Source organism: Hemitrygon akajei, unplaced genomic scaffold (genome assembly GCF_048418815.1).
Source record: "Hemitrygon akajei unplaced genomic scaffold, sHemAka1.3 Scf000099, whole genome shotgun sequence".
NCBI lineage: Eukaryota > Metazoa > Chordata > Chondrichthyes > Myliobatiformes > Dasyatidae > Hemitrygon > Hemitrygon akajei.
Genome location: NW_027331985.1, coordinates 303,206 through 323,697, shown reverse-complemented (window position 1 = coordinate 323,697; position 20,492 = coordinate 303,206). Strand labels below are relative to the sequence as shown.

The 20,492-nt window shown below is 42.9% G+C and overlaps 1 protein-coding gene across 1 annotated transcript in view; it reads left to right on the top strand.

Moving 5' to 3' along the window:
* LOC140723042 (NACHT, LRR and PYD domains-containing protein 3-like) overlaps window positions 1-20,492 on the top strand; it is a 58,938-nt gene that overhangs the window by 12,911 nt on the left and 25,535 nt on the right. The window contains exons 3-5 of the mRNA XM_073037662.1: window positions 7,288-7,454; window positions 19,121-19,286; window positions 19,384-19,449. Coding sequence (XP_072893763.1) covers window positions 7,288-7,454; window positions 19,121-19,286; window positions 19,384-19,449 — 399 coding nt within the window. The remainder of the gene's footprint in view (window positions 1-7,287; window positions 7,455-19,120; window positions 19,287-19,383; window positions 19,450-20,492) is intronic.

Here is a 20,492-nt window from a genome sequence, read left to right as displayed (position 1 = left end):
GCTTTTGTTAATTTTATTAAGCAGCAAATTTCTATATTTTTTGAATTTAATACAACTGAAGGAATGTCAAATCTGGTTATATGGGACACCTTGAAATCTTTTCTTAGTGGACAGATAATCTCATATTCAGCAGCCTTGAGAAAGAAAACTAAAGCAGAATTGTCAGTGCTTATTAATAAGATTAAACAGATAGATAAAGTGCATTCAGTTAAACCTACTGAAGACCTATATAAAGAAAGGGTCGAACTTCAATCACAGTATGATTTGCTCCTGACCTTCCGCATTGAACAGCAAATTTTTAAAACTAAAAATATATTTTATATACATGGGGAAAAATCTGCCAAACTTTTAGAGGGTCAGTTAAAGGCTGGGATGGTCAGAGGACAGATTTTAAAAAATCGCCGACCAGATTGAACAGAAACTTTAGATCGTTATGAAATTAATAAGATATTTATGGACTTTTATTCTAATCTTTATAAATCTGAACTCTCTGATAGTACTATTACTATGAATAGATTTTGCAAATGTTAAACATACCTCAGATTTCGATTCAATATGTTGATATGTTAGATGCACCTATTAAACAAGAGGAGATAGCCAAGGCTATATCCCCAACGCAAATACGTAAAGCTCCGGGACCTGATGGTTATATGGTAGAATTTTACAAGACTTTTCATGAAATGCTTATACCACATCTTCATCAAACGTTTACCGTCTCTACATCCTCTGGGAAACTTCCTAAAACTTTTTACGAAGCACTAATTTCATTGACTCCAAAAAAAAAGAAAAGCCCCACTGGAATGTATATCCTACAGACCTATTTCTTTACTGAATGCAGATTTTAAAATTTTCTCTAAGATTCTAGCAAATAGGCTTGAGAATATCTTGCCTAATGCTATCTCCAACGATCAAACACGATTTATAAAAAATAGGTACTCACATACTAATATTCGAAGATTGTTAAATATCATTTATTCCCCCTCAGCCAAAGAATCTGAATGTAGTCTATCTTTGGACGCAGAGAAAGCCTTTGATACGGTGGAGTGGCCTTACCTATTTCAGGTTTTGAAGAGTTTTATTTTGGTCCAGGCTTTATGCCCCGGCAGCTGCGGTTCTAACTAATAATCAAACGTTTCCTTATTTTAGATTATATAGAGGTACCCGTCAGAGTTGTCCCCTTAGTCCTTTATTATTTAATTTGGCTTTAAAACCACTTGCTATTGCTCTTAGGGATTCTAATTCTGTGCAGGGTGTTAGGAGAGGGGATAAATTACATAAGGTTTCATTATACGCGGATGATTTACAAGTTTACATCTCAAATCCTAGGAAATCAATTTTTTATGTTACCTATATGTATGGAATTTGGTATTTTTCTGGATATAATCTTAATTTACATAAAAATGAATTATTTCCTATTAATAATTATTCTGATTATTATGATCAAATACATTTTAATATTGCCAAAAACCATTTTACTAATCTTGGTATCAAAATTACTAAAAATGTTAAAGACCTATATAGATATAATTTCTTTCCTTTAGTTGAATATACTCAACAGACGCTTTCTAAATGGTCACCTATGCCGGTGTCATTGATAGGTCGAACAAATGCTACAAAAGTGGTTATTCTACCGAAATGTATGTATATATTTCAAGCAGTTCCCTCTTTTGTTCCAAAAACATTTTTTGATAAAATAGATTCTCTGATTTTGTCTTATGTTTGGAATAATAAAAGCTCTAGCGTGAATAAACTTTTATTGCAAAAATCAAAAAAAGATGGAGGCATGGCTTTAGCAAACTTTAGATTTTATTATAGGGCAATTAATATTTGTTATTTTACTGTTTGGATTTATGATATAAACGACCAAGTTCGCCCTTCATGGTTACAGCTGGAGGAAAATTCAGTAATGGGGTTTTCGTTAACTTCTTTATTAGGAGCTCCTCCTCCGTTTTCGCTCGCCAGAATAGGTAGACAAGCTTTCAACCCTATTGTCAAACATACGTTAAAAATTTTGTTTCAATTTCGTAGACTTTTTGAATTAAATGATTTTCTACTTTCTGGTAATATTTATTCAATTTTCTTTTTTAAACCATCAACTTTGGATAAGGCTTTTTTAACATAGAAAATTAAGGGAATAAAAACTGTTTTACATCTGTTTTTACAAACCTTTAATGTCTTTTTCACAGTTAATGGATGAATATGATATCTCTAATGCACATTGTTTCAGATATTTACAGGTTAGGAATTTTTAACGTGTTTATTTTTTTACCGAATTGCTTCTCGGCCTGCTCTTTAAATTTGGCTTATGGTAGTTCTCAGTTTAAACCTTTTCAAAAACGATTAAAAGCTATCATTTATAAACAGTTAATGAATGCTTGCATGTCGCCTAATGCTAGGGTTCAACGCACCTGGGAAGTAGAACTTCAGCATTCACTTTCAGATAATCAATGGAGTAAAACTGATTATTTAGACAATGATTCATCTATCTGCGCACGCCATATCTTAAATCGTTTTAAGATAGTACACAGGGGCCTATATGTCCAAAGATAAATTGGCGCATATTTTTCCTAATATAAAACGCAGAAATGGCTACTTTAACTCATATGTTTTGGTCATGTGTAAGTTTAAATAATTTTTGGAGGGATGTGTTTGGAATATTATGCAAAGTTATAGATGTTGATGTTCAACCGAATCCACTTACAGCAATTTCTGGGATAATTCCAGAGCAAGCAAGCAAAGTTTCTGCTTCCGCCCAACACGTGATAGTTTTTTCAACTTTACTGGCTAGGACAGCTATTTTGCTACACTGGAAAAAATCTAACCCACCTACTGTTTTTTATTGTCTTTCCTCCATTATGTCGTGTCTTAGCTTGGAGAAAATTATAAGCCGCATATTTGATACATCCTTTAATTTTGAACAAGTCTAGCGACCCTTTATTCAGTATTTTCACATGGTTTAATTAATTTTTATTGATTTATTTTTCTTTATTCGCTTTGGGGAAAATCCTTATCCAGGAAGGTTCGGAGATGACTGGAAGGATGTTTCTTCTCTCTTTTTTTAAAATTTTATTCTCGATTGGACTGCCCAATCTTTCTTTTTCTTTCTTTTTTTTCGTTCTCTTTTTTTTGGTTTCAGGTTAGTTAGCGTTTTTCTATCAATATAATTTCCATTTTTTTTATGATTGCTATGAGGAGTTGTAGTTTTTTTGACCATTGTATATATAACAGCATAATATTTTATCTATCTGATTTTGAAATTATATACTTTCTGTTTTTATTATTGCTGTTTATATGTCTTTTATATTATCTGTTTGCTAAACTCCTCCTGTGATTTGTATATTCTTTATTTGAAAATCAATAAAAAGATTGAAAAATGAAATGTACATATTGGTACCAACGACATAGGTAAGAGAAGGGAGGAGGAAACAGATTACAGGGAGTTAGGAAGGAAGCTGAGAAGCAGGACCTCAAAGGTAGTAATCCGGGGATTACTGCCTGTGCCTCGCAACAGTGAGAATAGGAATAGAGAGAGGTGAACAATAAATGCGTAGCTGAGGGATTGGAGCAGGTGACAGGGATTCAGATTTCTGGATCATTGTGACCTTTTTCGGGGCTGGCGTGAACTATACAAAAAAGACGGGTTGCACTTCAATGCTGAGAAACCAATATCCTGGCGGGGAGGTTTGCTAAAGCTACTGGGGAGAGTTTAAACTGGAATGGCTGAGGATGGGAATCGAACTGAAGAGACGGAGGAAGAGGCTGTTAGCTCTCAAATAGAAAAAACTTGTAGGCAGTGCGAAAATCAGGTGATAGAGAAGGGACGCGCTCAGACTGATGATTTGAGATGTGTCTATTTTAATGCAAGGAGTATTATGCACAAAGCTGATGAGCTCAGAGCGTGGATCAGTACATGGTATTATAATGTGCGTCCATTACAGAGACTTCGATGGCTCAGGAGCAAGAATGGTTATTTCGAGTGCCAGGCTTCCGATGTTTTAGAAAGGATAGGGAGGGAGGCAAAAAAGGTGAGGGCGTGGCACTGTTGATCAAAAATAGTGTCACGGCTGGAGAAAAGGGGTATGTCATGGAGGGATTGTCCACAGAGTCTTTTTGGTAGAGGTGAGAAACAGGAAGTGATCAATAACTCGACTAGGTTTTTTTAATAGACTACCCAATCGTGACAGGGACATCGAGGAGCAGATAGGGAGACAGATTCTGGAAAGGAGTAATAATAACAGGGTTTTTGTGGTGGGAGATTATAACTTACCAAATATTGATTGGCATCTCCGTAGAGTGCGGGGTTTAGATGGAGTGGAATTTCTTAGGTATGTTCAGGCAGGTTTCTTGACACAATATGCAAATAAACCTACAAGAGGAGAAGCTGTACGTGACCTAGTATTGGGAAATGAACCTGTTCAGGTGTCAGGTCTCTCAGTGGGCGAGCATTTTGGAGGTAGTGATCACAATAATATCTCCTTTACCATAGCATTGGAGAGGGATAGGAACAGACAAGTTAGGAAAGCATTTAATTGGAGTAAGGGGAAATATGAGGATATCAGGCAGGAAGTTGAAAGCATAAATTGGAACAGATGTCCTCAGGGAAATGTACGGCAGAAATGTGGCAAATGTTCAGGGGCTATTTGCATGGAGTTTTGCAGAGGTATTTTCCAATGAGACATGGAAAGGATTCTAGGGTGCAGGATCCATGTTGAAAATCTAATCAAGAAGAAAATGAAAGCTTATGAACGGTTAAAAAAAACTAATTAATGATGGGCATCTGGAAGATTATATGGCTAGCAGGAAGGAGCTTAAGAAGGAAATTAGGAGTGCCAGAAGGGGATATGAGAAGGCCTTGGCGGAAAGGATTAAAGAAAATCCCAAGCTATTCTACAAGTATGTGAGGAGCAAGAGGATAAGACGTGAGAGAACAGGACCAATCAAGTGTGACAGTGGAAAAGTGTTTATGGAACTGGAAGAGTTAGCAGAGGTACTTAATGAATACTTTGCTTCAGTGTTCACTACAGAAAAGGATATTAGTGACTATAGGGATTACTTGCAGCGATTCCGGAGGATTGGAGGGTTGCGGATGTTGTTCCCTTAATCAAGAAAGGAAGTAGAGATAGCCCAGGAAATTATAGACCAGTGCGTCTTACTTCAGCGGTTGGCAAGATGATGTAAAAGATCCTGAGATGCAGGATTTATGAAAATTTTGAGACTTATAATATGATTATAAATAGTCAGCATGGCTTTGTCAAAATCATGTTGTGCCTTAAGAACCTGATATTATTTTTGAGGATGTGATAATACACGTTGATGAAGGTAGAACAGTAGATGTAGTGTATAGGGATTTCAGTAAGACATTTGATAAGGTAGCCCATGCAAGGATTATTCATAAAGTAAGGAGGCATGGTAACCAAATGGATATTCCTTTGTGAATCCAGAATTGGCTTGCCCACAGAATACAAAAAGTGGTTGTAGATGGTTCATATTCTGCATGGAGGCCGTTGACCAGTGGTGTGTCTCAGGGATCTGTTCTGGGACCCTTACTCTCCGTGATTTTTATAAATGACCTGGATGAGGAAGTGGAGGGATGGGTTAGTAAATTTGCTGGTATTACAGAGGTTGGAGGTGTTGTGGATAGTGTGTAGGGCTGTCAGAGGTTACAGCGGAATATTGCTAGGATGCAAAACTGGGCTGAGAAGTGACAGATGGAATTCAACCTGGATAAGCGTGAAGTGGTTCATTTCTGTATTTCAAAAAGGATGGCAGAATATAGTATTAATAATAAGACTCTTGGCAGTGTGGAGGATCAGAGGGATCTTGCGGTCCGAGTCCATTGGACACTCAAATCAGCTACACATATCGACTCTGTGGTTAAGAAGGCATACGGTGCATTGGCTTTCATTAATCGTAGGATGAATTATGGGAGCCGAGAGATAATGTTGCAGCTATTTAGGATCCTGGTCAGACCCCACTTGGAGTACTGTGCTCACTTCTGGTCTCCCCACTACAAGAAGCATGTAGAACCCATAGAAAGGGTGCAGTGGAGATTTAAAAGGATGTTGCCTGGATTGAGGAGCATGCCGTATGTGAATAAGTTGAGTGAACTCGGCCTTTTCTCCTTGGAGCGAAGGAGGATGAGAGGTGACCTGATAGAGGTGTTTAAGATGATGAGAAGCATTGATTGTGTGGATATTCAGAGGCTTTTTTTCCAGGGATGAAATGGCCAACAGGAGGGGGCACAGTTTTACGCTGTTGGGAAGTAGCTAGAGAGGAGATGTCAGAGATAAGATTTTTTTTTACACGGAGAGAGGTAAGTATGTGGAATTGGATGCCAGCGACATTGGTGGAGGCGGATACAATAGGGTCGTTTCAGAGATTTCTGGATAGGTATATGGAGCCCAGAAAAATAGTGTGCTATGGGTAACGCTAGGGAAATTCTAAGTTAAGGACATATTCGGCACAGCGCTGTGGGCCGGTATTGTGCTGTAGGCTTTCAAGGTTTCTACCGCGTAGTCATTGTCTATCCTGTTGTTTTTCTGGGAGTGGATGTGCCCAGTTACGGGTTCATCGAGGTGGTCACCTAGCAGGAGGTGTGGTTCACATTCACCAGCACAGTCCCACTCCAAATCTGGTCAGCCAGAGTCTCGGCTCCATTGCAGACACCCATTGTGAATCCTTGTTCTGTTCGGCTCATTGAACACGGAATTCACAAGTGCACGACAAGGAGCGAGTGAGTGATATACGAGAGTGATGTGGTCGCAGAATGCGGTTCCTTGTTTGAGGTTGGTCAGTTGGTTACGGGGGAAATGTGTGGGTGTGATGCATGTGTTGTAGTGGGGCAAACGTTTCCCCACTACAAGAAATGTTCTACCTGCTCTTAGGGTTTCCAGCATGGGTAGCAGAGCGTATGGAGCTATACGGATGAAGAGTGCACTTCTGGGGTGTGAATTAAGGGACATGTAGCCGCCCGGAAGCAGAGGGTATCTTTATGAAGTGAGCATCATTCACAATCCCAGCATTTATTGCCCATCTAAAATAGAACTGTAGTGGAGTGGAGTGCGTGAGTGGAGTGCCAGGGTATAGTTTCTGGCAAAAATTGTCCTTTTTGGTAAAGTAACTCCCAGTTCATTGTTGGATAGGGTTTAAGGCCAGTGTTGGATGTTGGGAGATAATCCGCGTTTGTAGCGGAGTGCCGGAGTTTCGATACATGAATGGCCTATGGTGAGAGCGCTGGAGACGTGGTAATTTGGGTTAGTGTCTGCTTTCTTCTTTTCATATTCGCAGTCGCAGAGTCTACAATCTCTGCCCTCCTGGCACAGTGGGACGAATATGGACTGTACGAACTAACAAAGTACTACAGGGACAGGCTGGAACAAGCGATAGAAGAAGGGGTCAAAACACTCAGATGTATGTCTGGACAGGAAGGACATTTCCGTGCAGAAGAACATGAGGTAAGTGTATTTAGATAATTATCATATAACTGCTTATATCAGGGGGGATAGTGATCAAAATTAATCTCCTGTACGTTCTGGGTTCCACATGGCAAAATCTTTGATCTCCGAATTGCGTTGAGCAGAACAGGCCTCAGCCATGAACCGATTAAGGTGGGAAGCGGCTGATATTCTCCTCAAACCCGCTGTAAAACTGAGGTCTTTTAAAATCTGCCGATGCTGAGGATGTTCTCCGAGTCTGTGGTGGCCAGTGCTATCATATTTGCTGCCGTGTGCAGGGGCAGCAGGCTGAGGGTAGCAGACACCAACAGAATCAACAAACTCATTCGTAAGGCCAGTAATGTTGTAGGGGTGGAACTGGACTCTCTGACGGTGGTGTCTGAAAAGAGGATGCTGTCCAAGCTGCATGCCATCTTGGACAATGTTTCCCATCCACTCCATAAGGTACTGGTTAGGCACAGGAGTACATTCAGCCAGAGACTCATTCCACCGAGATGCAACACTGAGCTTCATAGGAAGTCATTCCTCCCTGTGGCCATCAAACTTTACAACTCCTCCCTCGGTGTGTAAGACACCCTGAGCCAATAGGCTGTTCCTGGACTTATTTCTTCTTGGCATAATTAACATTATTATTTAATCATTTATGGTTTTATATTGCTATATTTATATACTATTCTTGGTTGGTGCGACTGTAACGAAACCCAATTTCCCTCGGGATCAGTAAAGTATATCTGTCTGTCTGTCTGTCTGTCTGTCTGTCTGTCTGTATTTACCAGTGTGGCATTAAAACAGTTTCTGCATATCCGGACTGTTCAACAGGCAGTCGATTTCAAACTAACTACGCATCTTATCAGGGCAATCGGTAAAGTTCAGTTGACCCACTGGCTTCATTGCAGCCACTGAGGGACGGAACTCTTGCAGCGAAACCAGCTCTTCTCCATCTGAGTTCGCAAATAACTCATTGGGTGACATTTCTTGGAGATATAGAGAAGTAGTACACATTGACAACTTTCCCTACTACTACTATCCGTATTCTTGTACAGCATCATCGACAGCCTCCCGAACCCCTACAATCCCTGCACCCATATAGCACAATCGACACACTTCCCTACACCTGCCATTTGTGCACCAGTACAGCAGCATTGACAGTGTTCCTATGCCTACCATCCGTGTACCTGTACAGCACCAGATCACAGCCTTCTCTACACCCATCCGTGTACCCGTATAGCACTATCGACAACCTTCCCTACATCCATCCGTATATCTATACCGCAGCATCGACAAATTCCCTACATCCACTATCAGTGTATCTGCACAGCACCAGAGAAAACCTTCCCTACACCAATCCATGTACCTCTACAGCACCATTGACAGCCTTTCCGACACCCATCCGTGTACAGCGCCATCGACGGCTTTCCTACCACAATCCGTTTCACTATACAGCCAAGTCGACAGCCTTCCCCACACCCATTCGTCTACCTTTACGGCGCCATCGACAGTCTTCTATAGAGTTATCCGTGCATCTGAACAGCACAATCGTCAGCCTTCCCTATACCTGCCAATCCTGTACCTGTTCAGCACCATCAGAAGCCTTCCTTACACCCATCCGTGCAACTGTACACTGCCATCGACAGCTTCGGCGACCTCTACAATCCTTGTTGTATAGCGCCATCGATAGCCTTCCCTACCCCCATTCGTGTACATGTACAACACCGTCGACAGACTCTCCAACACCTACCATCCGTTTACGTGTACATAACCATCTCCAACCTTCCTACAAGCACTGTTCCTAGACTTGTAAAGCACAATCAACAGCCTTCCCTACACCTGCAATCCTTGTACCTGTACAACACCATCGATAGCCTTCACTAAACTCACCCCTGCACCTGTACAACACAATGGACAGCCTTCACTACACCCATCCGTGCCTGTACAACACAATCGACAGCCATTGCTACGCCTACGATCCGTGTACCAGTAGAACATCATCAACAGCCTTACCAACCACCACATTCCATGTACGTATACTGTCTACAACCTTCCCTTCACCTGCTATCCGTCTGCCTTTACAGCGCAATCGACAGCCTTACTACACCATGTACCTGTATAGTAACATCGACTGCCATTCCTACACTTGCCATCCGTGTATCTATACAACACAATTGACAGGCTTCCCTACTTCTACCATTTTTGTACCTGTACAGCACCATTGAGAGCCTTCCCTTCACCCATCTCTGTAACTGCACAGGACCACTGACAGGCTTCCCTACACCCATCCGTGTACCTTACAGCTCCATCGACAGTCGTCTCTACGCCTACAATCTGTGCATGAGTACAGCACAAACGACAGTGTTCCCTACCCCTATCCATAGCTACTATAAACGTTGAGATCGAACTTGTTTGCACCACTTGTGCTGGTAACTTATTTTACACTTTCTCGCCCCACTGAGTAAATAAGTTTCCACTCCTGGTCCCCTTGAACATCTTACATTCTCCCCTTAAACCATGATATTTAGTTTTAGTGCCACTGAACCTCAACTCAAAAAGCTTGCATGCATTTCATTTATCTGTGCCTTATACGGTGTGTGCAGCTTGGGCCTATACATTAGTGTCGTTGCGAACAGCGGCACTAGAGTGACCTCTCCCCGGTACAAGCCAGGGCGGAAGGTGTAGAGTTCCAGTCGTCAAGATCCCATTCTTGGTCACAACGCTGTGGACAACGGAGAGCGATGCAATTCGTTCGGCACCAACTTGGCCACAGCAAGACGCTGGAAAGATGCTCAAGTCAAGTCAAGTCTCTTTTATTGTTATTTCGACCATTGTACCACAGCTGGTACAGTACATAGTAAAAATGAGACAACGTTTTTTTTCAGGACCATGGTATTACATGACACAGTACAAAAAACTTGACTGAACGACGTAAAAAAAAACAACCCAGAGAAAGCTACACTAGACTACAGATCTACACAGGACTGCATAAAGGGCTCAAAAACAGTGCAGGCATTACAATAAATAATAAACAGGACAATAGGGCAAGGTGTCAGTCAAGGCTTCGGGTATTGAGGAGTCCGATAGCTTGGGGGAAGAGACTGTTATATAGTCTGGTCATGAGAGACCGAATGCTTCGGTGCCTTTTCCCAGATGGCAGGAGGGAGAAGAGATTGTATGACGAGTGCATGGGGTCCTTCAGAATGTTGTTTCCTTTGCGGATGCAACGTGTAGTGTAAATGTCCATGATGGCGGCAAGAGAGATCCCGATGATCTCCTCAGCTGCCCTCACTACCCGCTGCAGGGTCTTGCGATCCAAGATCGTGTAATTTCCGAACCAGGTAGTGATGCAGCTGCTCAGGATGCTCTCAATACAACCCCTGTAGAATGTGATGAGGAAGGGTGTTGGGAGATGGAGTTTCCTCAGACTTTGAAGAAAGTAGAGACGCTGCTGGGACGGAGACGGAGCTGGTGTTGAGGAACCAGGTGAGATTCTCCGTCAGATGAACACCAAGAAATTTGGTGCTCTTTACGATCTCTACCGAGGAGCCGTCGATGTTCAGCGGGGAGTGGTCGCTCCGTGCCCTCCTGAAGTCAACGACCATCTCTTTTGTTTTGTTCACATTCAGAGACAGGTTGTTGGCTCTGTACCAGTCTGTTAGCCCCTGCAACTCCTCTCTGTAAGCTGCCTTGTCGTTCTTGTTGATCAGACTCACCACGGTTGTGTCATCGGTGAACTTGATGATGTGGTTCGAGCTGTGTGTTGCAGCAGAGTCGTGGGTCAGCAGAGTGAACAGCAGTGGACTGAGCACACACCCCTGGGGAGCCCCCGTTCTCAGTGTGATGGTGTTTGAGATGCTGCTCCCAATCCGGGCTGACTGAGGTCTCCCAGTCAGGAAGTCTAGGATCCAGTTGCAGAGGGAGGTACTCAGGCCCAGTAAATTCAGCTTTCCAGTCAGTTTCTGAAGGATGGTGATGTTGAATGTTGAACTGAACTCTATGAACAGCATTCGAACGTGCGTGTCTTTTTGTCCAGGTGGAGTAGGGCTAGGTGGAGGGTGGTGGCAATGGTGTCATCTGTTGAGCGGTTGGGACGGTACGCAAACAGCAGGGAGTCCAGTGAGGGGGGCAGCTCTCACCGAGAGGTCTTATTATCTTCATGACGAGCCACTCAAAACACTTCATGATAATGGATGTGAGTGCAATGGGACGGTAGTCATTTAGAGAGGACACTGAAGAATTCTTCGGCACGGGGACGATGGTGGCGGCCTTGCAGCACGTTGGAACGGTGGCGCTGCTCAGGGAGATGTTGAAGACGTCAGTGAGAACATCCGCTAGCTGGTCTGCACATCCTCTGAGCACTCTACCAGGGATGTTGTCTGGTCCAGCAGCCTTCCATGGGTTGAACTGCACACGGTTCTTCTCACGTCGGCCACGGTGAGACACAGCGCCTAGCCATTTGTAGGAGGGGTGGAGTTCCTCGCCGCCACATCATTTTCCGCCTTAACAGGGCGTAGAAGTTATTCGGCACATCTGGGAGGGAGGCATCACCTGCACAGTCAGGTAATGTTGTCCTGTAAATGGTGATGTTCTAGATGTCCTTCCACATGCGCCGCGTGCCGCCGCTGTCCTGGAAGTGGCTGTGGATTAGCTGAGCGTGTGCACCCTTTACCCCTCTGATGGCTCGGGACAGTTTGGCCCTTGCTGTTATTAGAGCTGCCTTGTCACTTGCTCTGAAGGCGGAGTCGCGGGACCTCAGCAGCGCACGCACCTCTGCGGTCATCCATGGCTTCTGGTTGGCACGTATAGTGATGGTCTTGGGCAGTGACATCATCAATGCACTTGCTGATGTAGCTGTTCACTGATGCTGTGTACTCCTCTAAGCTGGTAGAGTCGCCATCAGTTGCAGCCTCCCTGAACATGTGCCAGTTAGTGTGCTCAAAGCAGTCTTGAGCAGAGATGGCTCCTGCTGGCCAGGTTTTCACCTGCTTCTGAACTGGTCTGGAGCGCCTGACGAGCGGTCTGTATGCTGCGATTAGCATAACAGAGATGTGGTCTGAGTATCCGAGGTGGGGGCGTGACTCTGCCCGGTACGCGTCGGGGATGATCGTGTAAACCAAGTCCAACACGTTCTCCCCATCGTTGCAAAGTCCACGTACTGATGGAATTTGGGGAGCACTGACTTAAGGTTCGCGTGGATAAAATCACGTTCATTTGCATCCAGCTGCCTTTGGAGCCCCACAGCGATTTTTTCAGTCTGTGTTTATTCCCAGAGCCTCCGTTTCTCCCGAGGCTGCCTATAAGGCAGTGGGGCTACTTACCTATAGCTAGGGATCTTTTATTCGTGTTTTCATTTTCCCGGTAGATAAGTGACCAGAACTGCACACAGTCCTCCAAGTTAGACCTCCCCAACGTCATATACAACTTAAACATCCTATCTCCTCTAATGAATACTTTGATTTATGAAGACCAATGTACCAACAGCATTCTTAACTACGATGCCACTTACAAATAATTATAGACCTCATTCTCAGATACCTTTCTTGTACTACACTCCTCTGTGTCCTGTGCCCTACTGTTCCCTGTGTAAGATCTACCCACGACTAAAGTGCAACTCCTCGCACTAGGCTGTATTAAGTTCCATCTGTCATTTTTCCAGCTGGTCCAGATCTCATCGAATGCTCTGATGGTCTTCCTTGCTGTCCACTGCACTCCCAAGTCCTTGCGTCACCTGCAACTTTGCAGATGCAGCTAACCATGTGATCATCCAGACTGTTGATATAAATGACAAACATCTAGGAGTCCTTCACCAACCCCTGAGACTCGCCACTAGTTACAGGTCTCCAGTCAGAGAGGCAAACATGTGCTCCCACTCGATGGCTTCTCGCACAAAGCTAGTCTAATACAATTTACTACCTCATATTGAATGCCCAACAACTGATCATTTTTGATCGACCTGCCATGTGGGATCATACCAAGTGCCTTGCTAAAGTCCATATAGAGAACATCCATGACTTCATCAACTTTCCTGGTACCTTCCACCAAAAACTAAGCTTCATTAGACGATTGAAGCCATGCTGACTATCCTTAGTCACTCCAATTGTAGCCAAACACTTATATATTGAATCCCTTAGAATAACTTCCAATAACTTTCCCACAACTGATGTCGGCTCTCTGGCCTATAATTTTCTGTTTTATTTCTCGAGTCTTTCTTGAATAGATGAACGACACTGGCTATCCTTCAACAATCTGGTACCTAACCTATCGTTAAAGATGATAGGTGTCAAGCAAATCCTGCACTTGCCTCCTGCAGGGTCTGAAGGACCACTTTGTCAGGCCTTAGGGACTAATCCACACTAATATGCCCCCAAACAGCAAACATCTCCTGATCAGTATGGAGTTCATGATGTTTTCTCTTACGTGTATAGACTTTGTGCCCGTCTCCTGAGAAAATATAGATGCAAAAATGCATTTGAAATCTTCCCCATCTCTTCTGGCTCTATGGACGATTCACCAATCTGATTTTGCACAGGACGAAGTTTGTATTTGCTCAATTTCGTCCAGTGCAATCCTTTTGCTCTTAACATTATCTGTAGAATCTCTTTGAATTCTTCATCATTTTGTCTGCTAATGGAAGCTCATGACTCCTATTAGCACCCCGATTTCTTTTCTTAGTACTTTTTTGCATTTCAATACTCCATAATCACCTCATTTTTCCAAACAGCCTACACCTGCAATGCATCTCAATTTGTTATCAACCAGGGCCTGAATATCGCTTGAAAACCAAGATTCCCAAATTTGTTAGATTCACATTATATGCCAGTAGGCATATAGTAGGCTTTGTACTATTAAAATTTCACTTCTGACATCTCCCACTTATCAAGTACACATTTGCCAAAAACCAGCCTGTCCTATTCGGCACTTGCCAGATCATTTCTGATACATTCAAGATTACCCTTCATCTAATTTCGAATAATTTAGTATCGCAACCCATGGATCAGGCCTATCTTTTTGCATATTCACTGTGAAACTAATGGCACCGTGCTCACTAGATGCAGAGTTTTCACTAGACAAACTTCTGTCACCTGCCCTGTCTCTTTCACTAATAGATAAAGTAACGCACATTTTCTCATTGGGATTTCTGTGAGCTGATTAAGAAGACTTTCCTGAACACATTTGACAAACTCTATCCCATCTAATCCTTTTAGACTATGGGAGACCAAGTCATTAAGTGGAAAAAGCAAAAGTATCATAATTCAGCGATTGTCTGAGTTCATCATCCTTTCCTTCTATACGTATTGCATTGAGATATACACTCCTCAGGACTATATTCACCCAATGCTCAATCTTTTGATGCCTATTTTTGATTTTTAATGACATATATCTCCACACTCTCCCCACTATCTGGGCCGGCGCTTTGGTTCCCATCCCTCTGCAATTCCAGTCTGAACACACTCTACACTCCAACACCCCGCCCCCCACTCATAATGTATAACACAAGCAGACCTTCCCATTACGATATGTCCTATCCAGCCAGTAGCGGTATTAGAACATTATGTGCATGACCCAAGTGATTGACTCTGTTGTCGGCGCTATAAGTAATTAATCAGGCAAGTGTAGCAATTTGTAAATATGTATTTTCATCTATAAATTCATCATCTAAAGACTTCAGTTTTACTGGTATGGAACTTAAACCTTTCAATCCCTTTCACAACTGTAACTCCTCGGACCCGGTAGTAGTGAAACTGAGGGATTATTTTCCAGTGCAGTGGACCATAAGGAAATTATGCTGAATTATTCCATAATTATTTGCACTATTCCTGTTAGGGGAACTCATTCCATTTTCCTACTGGTGCCCTTTCTTGGCGATCTGTCGTTCTAGTCCCAGAACATCACTAGCTATTTCTCTGAGCAAAGTCCGAGGCCGATCTATCTTCAGTTGCATCCTGATCCTCCATTCCATCATAAGGTGTTAGGTGTATGTTGGCTGAAGATAGATATAAATATCCACTATAAATATACCCAATGACTTAATCTCTACATCCATCTGTGCCAACGATGTCTGCAGATTCGCTTCTCACTGGATAAGGAAATTCCTCCTCATCTCCTTTCTAAATTGAAGTCTCTCTATTCTGTGGCTGTGTCCTCTGGTTTTACACTCCCCCAATATAGGAAACATCCTCGCTACATCCCTTCAATGTTTCACAGGTTTCAATGAGACTTCCCTTAAGCCAAGGAGTACAGGCGCAAAATTACTCAAGGCTCCTCATACGTTAACACTTTCATTCTAGGAATCTTCCTCGTGATTCTTCTCTGGACCCTCCCCAAGGCCTCTCAATCCCATTCTCTGGCAAAAGAAATTTCTTCCCATCTCCGTTCTAAAACGATGACCATCTATTCTGAGGCTGTCTCCTCTCGTCCTATAGTACCTATACTCTCAAACCATAGTAAACATTCTCTCCACATCCTCCCTATCAAAGTCTTTCGCTATTCAGTTGATTTCAACGAGGTCTTCCCTCGTTCTTCTCATTTCTTGTAAAGACAGGCCTAGAGCTTTCAAACGTCCTTCATATAACAAGTCATTCAATCCTGTAGTCTTTTTCGTGAACCTGTTGCACCCTCTCCAGTTTCAGCACATACTTTCCTAGATAAAAGGATCAAACATGCTCACAATACTCCAAGTGGCGTCTCACCAATGCTTTATAAATGTTTTTGCCCTATATCATAATATAAAAGTATTCTAGACCTCTTGCAGTGAATGCCATCATTGTTGTTGTCTGCCTCAACACAGACTCAACCTGCAAATTAACTTTTAAGGAATTTTGCAGAAGGACTCCCAAGTCCCTTTGCACCTCAGATTTTTTTAAATTTTCTCTCTATTTAGAAAATTGCCAACAGTTTATTTTCTTCTACCAAAGTACATGAACATACCCCAACACTGTATACTTTCTGCCATCTCTTTGCCCGTTCTCCTAATCTGTCTCAGTTCTTCTGTTGCCTCTACTTCCGCAAAACTACATGCCCTCCACCTACCTTCATATCATCTGCAAACTTTGCAACACAGCCATCAATTCCATAATGCAGATCACTGCTGTATAATATAATGCAATCGGTCCCCACACAGACTCCAGTGGAACACCACTCATCAACGTCCCCCAGCCAGAAAAGGCTTCTTTTATTCCCACTCTCTGTCTCCTGCCAATCAGCCACTGCCTTATTCAAGCCATAATATTTCATGTAGTGCCATGCTCTCATAGCTTGTTAAGCAGCCTCATGTGTGGCACATTGTCAAAGGCTTACTGAAAATATCAATGAAGTGCAACCAGCCAATTATGCATGCATGCAGTTTAGACCCCAAATCTTCAGTCAACCGCAATAGAGCTTTGCCCCTGTCAAATGAACACTGGAGTGCGCCAGCTATATGTGCCTCTTTGCTGGTAACTATAAAACAGGGAACCCCGCGGCATAAGGCCCTCAGACCAGTCCACAGCAGGACTTGTTTTCTGCCGAGCGAAACACTGGGAGAGAGCACTGACTCCATCCTGGAGGCTGTGTCACACCAGTCCCGGGCTGTGAACTGGTTTTAACTTCTCTCTCCTGGCTTAAGTTCATATCCTCACTACGACCGCTACCACGCAGCTGTCCCGCCATCCTCCACTGTTCTCTGCCCAATAAATTAGGGAATAAAACTTGTGGCATGCCAGGAAAAGCGACCATGACTGCCACTCGCTATTAGATTGTAAACCTTCTCGGACTCAGGAAGCAGCACGTTGAGTAGTTCCTTGATGTTCTCCGCCAGCGAAGAATTCGCTGATTGTGTTGCCCAGCATTAAGTTAGGTTCTTAATGCACAGAAGGATCTAGCGATCATTAGGACCGTTAGCGACACCGATTAGGATCATTAGCGACTGAACGCGCCCCCAACTTACCGAATGCCTGTTTCTCTGACTGTGGCCTTTTCTAATTATCTGCAGTGTAGCTTCTGAAAATTCAGTTATGTTCCTATCTATGTGAGATTTGATCCCATAATCCATCTTTTTAACTCTCGCTCTACCCTCCCCTTGCCTTCTTGTTGTCAGACTGTAATTTTGTCATTTGTCACACTGCTTTGTTTCCTCATCATTCTGCCATTGTCAACTCCATCAGATATGTTTCGTTGGATGGAAAAAAAAGTAACATTCACAGAAATACTGCCTGCACTAACCTTCTAATATATTGCAAAATATGTGGAGAGGGGTTTTATGTCAGCAGTAGTTGTGCCAAAAGAAAATATATAACAGGTCAGATGTAAATTTTGAATTATTCAGAGCTTCTGATTAAAGCAACGGGGGTCGTTGCGGAAACATGACGGTGATGTCTCTTTGCTTGCTGTCATATTCAGTAAAATGTCCTTTTAATTAGAGGTGTCACTTGCTGCTGGCTTGGATTAGATGAAACCCTGAAGGGTGAAATGATGAAGTAGAGAAAACAGCTCTAACATATTCAATAGTTGACAAATATTGATATCTCTACTGATGAAATATTTGAAACATAAACCTTATTCCACTCTCCCTAAATAACGGATAAACTGCCACATATTTTCATATTGTGTCGTTTTGTTTTGCTTTGTAGTATTGATTTAATTTTATACAGATGTTTCATGCCACTGTTTGGTAAGCTGATGCTTATCTGACAGATTGAGCAAACTAATCACAATGAGCATCTGCAAACTAATGTGAAAAAGACTAAGGAGCTGGTGGTGGACCTGAGGAGGGCCAAGGTGAACCCTGTTTCCATCCAAGGGGTCAGTGTGGACATGGTGGAGGATTACAAATACCTGGCGAAACCAATTGACAATAAACTGGACTGGTCAAAGAACACTGAGGCTGTCTACAAGAAGGGTCAGAGCCGTCTCTATTTCCTGAGGAGTCAGAAGTCCTTTAACATCTGCCGGACGATGCTGAGTCTGTGGTGGCCAGTGCTTTCATGTTTGCTGTTGTGTGCTGGGGCAGCAGGCTGAGGGTATCAGACACCAACAGAATCAACAAAATCATTCGTAAGGCCAGTGATGTTGTGGGGGTGGAACTGGACTCTCTGACGGTGGTGTCTGAAAAGAGGATGCTGACCAAGTTGCATGCCATCTTGGACAATGACTCCCATCCACTCCATAATGTACTGGTTAGGCACAGGAGTACATTCAGCCAGAGACTCATTCCACCGAGATGTAACACTGAGCGTCATAGGAAGTCATTCCTACCTGCGGCCATCAAACTTTACAACTCCTCCCTTGGAGTGTCAGACACCCTGAGCCAATAGGCTGGTCGTGGACTTATTTCCACTTAGCGTGATTAACATGTTATTATTTAATTATTTAATGTTTTATTTTGCTATATTTCTACACTATTCTTGGTTGGTGCGGCTGTAACGAAACCCAATTTCCTTCGGGATCAATAAAGTATGTCTGTCAGCCAAAACCTCTCCTGCTGAGGGTCGCTAAAGCCTTATTCAGGCACAATATTGACTTGCAATTTCATTCAGTTACGCTTCTCTCTGAATGACAAAGCCAAGATCTTTAGAGGGAGGATGAAATAGTGAAGTAGCTGAAGTAGCATTGACTGTGCCTGTTCAGAAAGCAACCGAGCCATATTCTCCATGTCTTTTCGTGTGCAACAAAATGAATTCACTGCTTCCCTTTTATAGAAAGTCACTGAACTGAAGGGAAACCGGATAGAGAGTTTCAGACTATTCATCAGTTTGGTGATGGGCAAAGACACGCAGTCCCGGAGGGTGATGTGGGAATCCATTGTGAAAATGCGGACTGAGTTACAGAAGTTGGACAAAATACTCAAGGATATACAAGTGCTCGGTATGTTAAAGATAAGCATTGAACACAAAGTGACATTGAATTATAACAATTTTAGATTATAAACTCTGTTTTCATGAAAGCCTTTTGATTTAAACAGGCCCCGACCCACAGGAATACATGAACATCGCCCAAGGGTTATCTGAGTTACCCACTCAACTGATAGGTGAGTGATGAAATGCACAGTTCAAACGGCATCTCAAATCTTAGACTGAGGCTTGGCAGAACCTGGGAATCGATTTTTGTTTTCACCATAATCATGTGCTGATTTCTGGATGCATTATACAATTGAAAGAATGTCGCGTTGCACCCTGAAAATGCTACAATGTATTTTAACATAGAACATAGAATAGTACAGCACATTGCAGGCCCTTCGGCCCACAATGTTGTGCCGACCCTCAAACCCTGCCTCACATATAACCCCCCACCTTAAGTTCCTCCATATACCTGTCTCTTAAACTTCACTAGTGTGTCTGCCTCCACCACTGACTCAGGCAGTGCATTCCACATACCAATCACTTTCTGAGTGAAAACCCTCCCTCTAATATCCCACTTGAACTTCCCTCCCCTTACCTTAAAGCCATGTCCTCTTGTACTGAGCAGTGGTGCCCTGGGGAAGAGGCACTGGCTGTTCACTCTGTCTATTCTTCTTAATATCTTGTACACCTCTATCATGTCTCCTCTCATCCTCCTTCTCTCCAAAGAGTAAAGCCCTAGCTCCCTTCATCTCTGATCATAATCCATACTCTCTAAACCAGGGAACATCCTGGTAAATCTCCTCTGTACCCTTTCCAATGCTTCCTCATCCTTCCTGTAGTGAGGCGACCAGAACTGTACACAGTACTCCAAGTGTGGCCTAACTAGAGTTTTATAGAGCTGCATCATTACATCGCATCTCTTAAACTATTTATCCCTCGACTTATGAAAGCTAACACCCCATAAGCCTTCTTAACTACACTATCTACCTGTGAGGCAACTTTCAGGGATCTGTGGACGTGTACCCAATGATCCCTCTGCTCCTCCACACTACCAAGTATCCTGTTATTTACTTTGTACTCTGTCTTGGAGTTTGTCCTTCCAAAGTGTACCACCTAACACTTCTCCGGGTTGAACCGCATCTGCCACTTGTCAGCCCACTTCTGCATCCTATCAATGTCTTTCTGCAACCTTCGACAATCCTCAACACTATCTGCAACACCGCCAACCTTT